This window comes from Entamoeba nuttalli (genome assembly GCF_000257125.1).
Source record: "Entamoeba nuttalli P19 unplaced genomic scaffold asmbl_7823, whole genome shotgun sequence".
NCBI lineage: Eukaryota > Evosea > Mastigamoebida > Endamoebidae > Entamoeba > Entamoeba nuttalli.
This window is the reverse complement of record NW_008578820.1, coordinates 1-2,775: the sequence shown is the minus strand read 5'-3', so window position 1 is coordinate 2,775 and position 2,775 is coordinate 1. Positions and strand designations below refer to the sequence as shown.

Genomic DNA, 2,775 nt, shown 5'->3' with positions numbered 1-2,775 from the left:
TCACTTTTTTATGTTATTTATAACTATTTTAATTTTTTTATTTGGTAAGTTAAATTTCTAAAAATAAAAATCATAAAATTTTAATTTAAACTAGTCAAGGATAAAAAACTAATTCAAAAAAAAAAGAAGAAGGTAAAAGTTCTAAAACAAAAATAAATAACGAATAGAAGGACAAAAATAGAGTAGAAAGAATTTTTCCAATGGAAGAGGTTTAAAAATAAAATAATAAATCCAATTTTTGGAATGAAAAAAGGAAAAATCTAACAAAAAAAATAATCAGTTTACAAAACATGAATATTATTATAATTTCATTGATTTGTATAGTATATGCACAACATAGAGCATGGTGTGATACAGATGATAATGGTAAATTACAATATATTGAAGATCCTGAATGGAAATGTATTTATAAAGAAGAGAATTATACATATCATGGATTTATAATTGCTTCAAATGATAAAAAAGAGATATTTGAAGTATATCCAGACTGTTGTTCACCTCATGAAGATGAAAGACAAACTTGGAGAAATACATTTACTATTATAGATGATTATATTATAAAACCAAAAGAATTAAGATTTGTTTTTGTTGGTAGAGAATTTAAAAGAGAATATACATTAATTACAATTGATGAAAAATTAACAGGCATTGATTGGTATATTAATACAGACAATATCATTCCTCGTTCTACTATTACTCTTAAAGGTAGAAATGAAGATACAGAATTACATCCATACTATATTGAAGCTGTTACTTATAGATTCAATATTACTAGTCCAGCTACTAATGTAAGAGAAACTGTTTATTTGAATTTTACAGCAGGATTTTCACCATTTGTAAATATAAGTGAAAATATTCAAGTTAAATTAATAAACCAAAGTGATGATATTGATGAATGTCAATATAGATATACTAAAAGTAGTTCTGTATTTAATATGGGAACAGATAATTCTAATTTAAAAGTAATTAACATTTGTAGCGCTGGTATTCATCAAAGAATGGCAATTTGTAAAAAAGATGTTCCTGACAATTATATAGATTGTAGTTGTCAATATGAAAATTTTGAGTATGTCAATCATGCAATGGACTGTACTTATCTTAGTGAATATTATACATTTAAAGCTCGTCCATTACAAGAATTTATTCCATATGAATATTTATGGAATAGTTTAAGTACTGAAGGTGTTGAAACTCAACTTACTATTCCTAAAGGAAAGAATATGACATTTCAAGGAAATGTTGTGTTACCATCTGCACCTTTATTTATTTCTGGAACAATTTATTTTGTTGGAGGAATAACTATACAAAGAACTGATGCTTTATATGATCTTGGTAACTTTTTTATTTCAAATATAAATATTGAAACAAATATAGATGAATCTCCTATATTTTTTATTGGTAAATGTGCTATGGATCCAAATGAATGTGACAAATTATTTAAGGAAAGTGAAATAAAAGAAGAAAACTGTGGAGGTACAAAGTCAAGATTTATTCCATATAGTAGTATTCTTGGATGTAAATGTGTACAAAAAGGAAAAAATACTTATATTCAATCTGATTGTTCTATTTCATCAAAACAACGTTTAAATAGACTAGAATTAGTACTTACAGGAGATTATGAAAGTGGAAATGATTCTGTTTATTGGAAAAGTTTAAATATAAATCCATTGAATATTCCCCCAAATAACAGCATTTCTATAACTGGCAAAGAAATAATTATTGAAGGAGATTGTGATTTTACAAGTCTTAATACAATTCAACTTCATAGCATATTAAGATGTGGTAGACTTATTATGAGTTCAAAAACAAGAATTGTTGGATATAGTGGAAGTGAACTAAGAACATATTCTATTGAAATTGATGGTGAAGTAAATAACCTTAATGAAGATGCTCTAATTCATATGTCTGAAGGAAAGTTTTCTTCAGACAGTTCTTTAATATTAACTCTTACTACTACAAACACTAAATGCTTTGAATTAGCCAGCTCTTTTCTTGACTTAAATTATGGAATGAATGGTATTAATGTTACTAATAATGAATATACACTTCTAGTTCTTGACAGAATAGTTAGAGTGTGTCCTAAAGATAATTTAGATGATGAAATTAAATGTTATCCAACTGAGTCTAGTTTAGAATCATTTAAATATGACCAATGTCCATGTGATGGAGAGCATTGTTTCTATTATATGGATAAATTGAAATATAAACATATTATGCTTCGTAATGATAGGTCAATAACAGGTATTATTAATGCTGAATCAGACTTAACTATTGGTTCTTATGGACATGCGTCTATTCTCAGTATTAATGCAATTAATAGCATAACACTTACACTAAAAGGAGATTTAACTTTTAGCTATAAATCAAAATTATTTAACACTTTCATTGTTGATGGTGGGAAAGTAGTGGTTAGTGGAAATGAAATACAAGCACTTGTCATTTCTATTAAAAGTAGTAGTTCTATTACATTTACTAGCAAAATAACTTTTATTAAGTTAGATGCTAAAAAGTCTATTGATATTAGAATGAGTGATGGAATTGTGTCAATGCAGACAGGAAAATTGAATGATCTTAACGGTAAAATTGTAGCAGACAAAACAGAAGGGTGTATAATTGGTGCATTTTCTAGTAATAGTTACACTTGCCTAAGTTGTGGAGAAGGAATAATTAATGGAACATGTGGTTCACATGTTAAAGTTGAAAACTGCCAGTCATATCACACTTTAGGTCATTGTATTGAATGTATTAATGGTTATTTTCTTAGCGATAATTGTT

The 2,775-nt window shown here is 26.6% G+C and overlaps 1 protein-coding gene across 1 annotated transcript; it reads left to right on the top strand.

Moving 5' to 3' along the window:
• Positions 1 to 290: 290 nt before the first annotated feature.
• On the top strand, positions 291 to 2,751 carry ENU1_175770 (tyrosine kinase, putative; the record flags this gene model as incomplete). The annotated part of the gene is made up of 1 exon (XM_008861319.1): positions 291 to 2,751. A coding segment is annotated over one exon (2,461 nt), but the record flags the coding sequence as incomplete, so codon positions are not given.
• Positions 2,752 to 2,775: the final 24 nt, after the last annotated feature.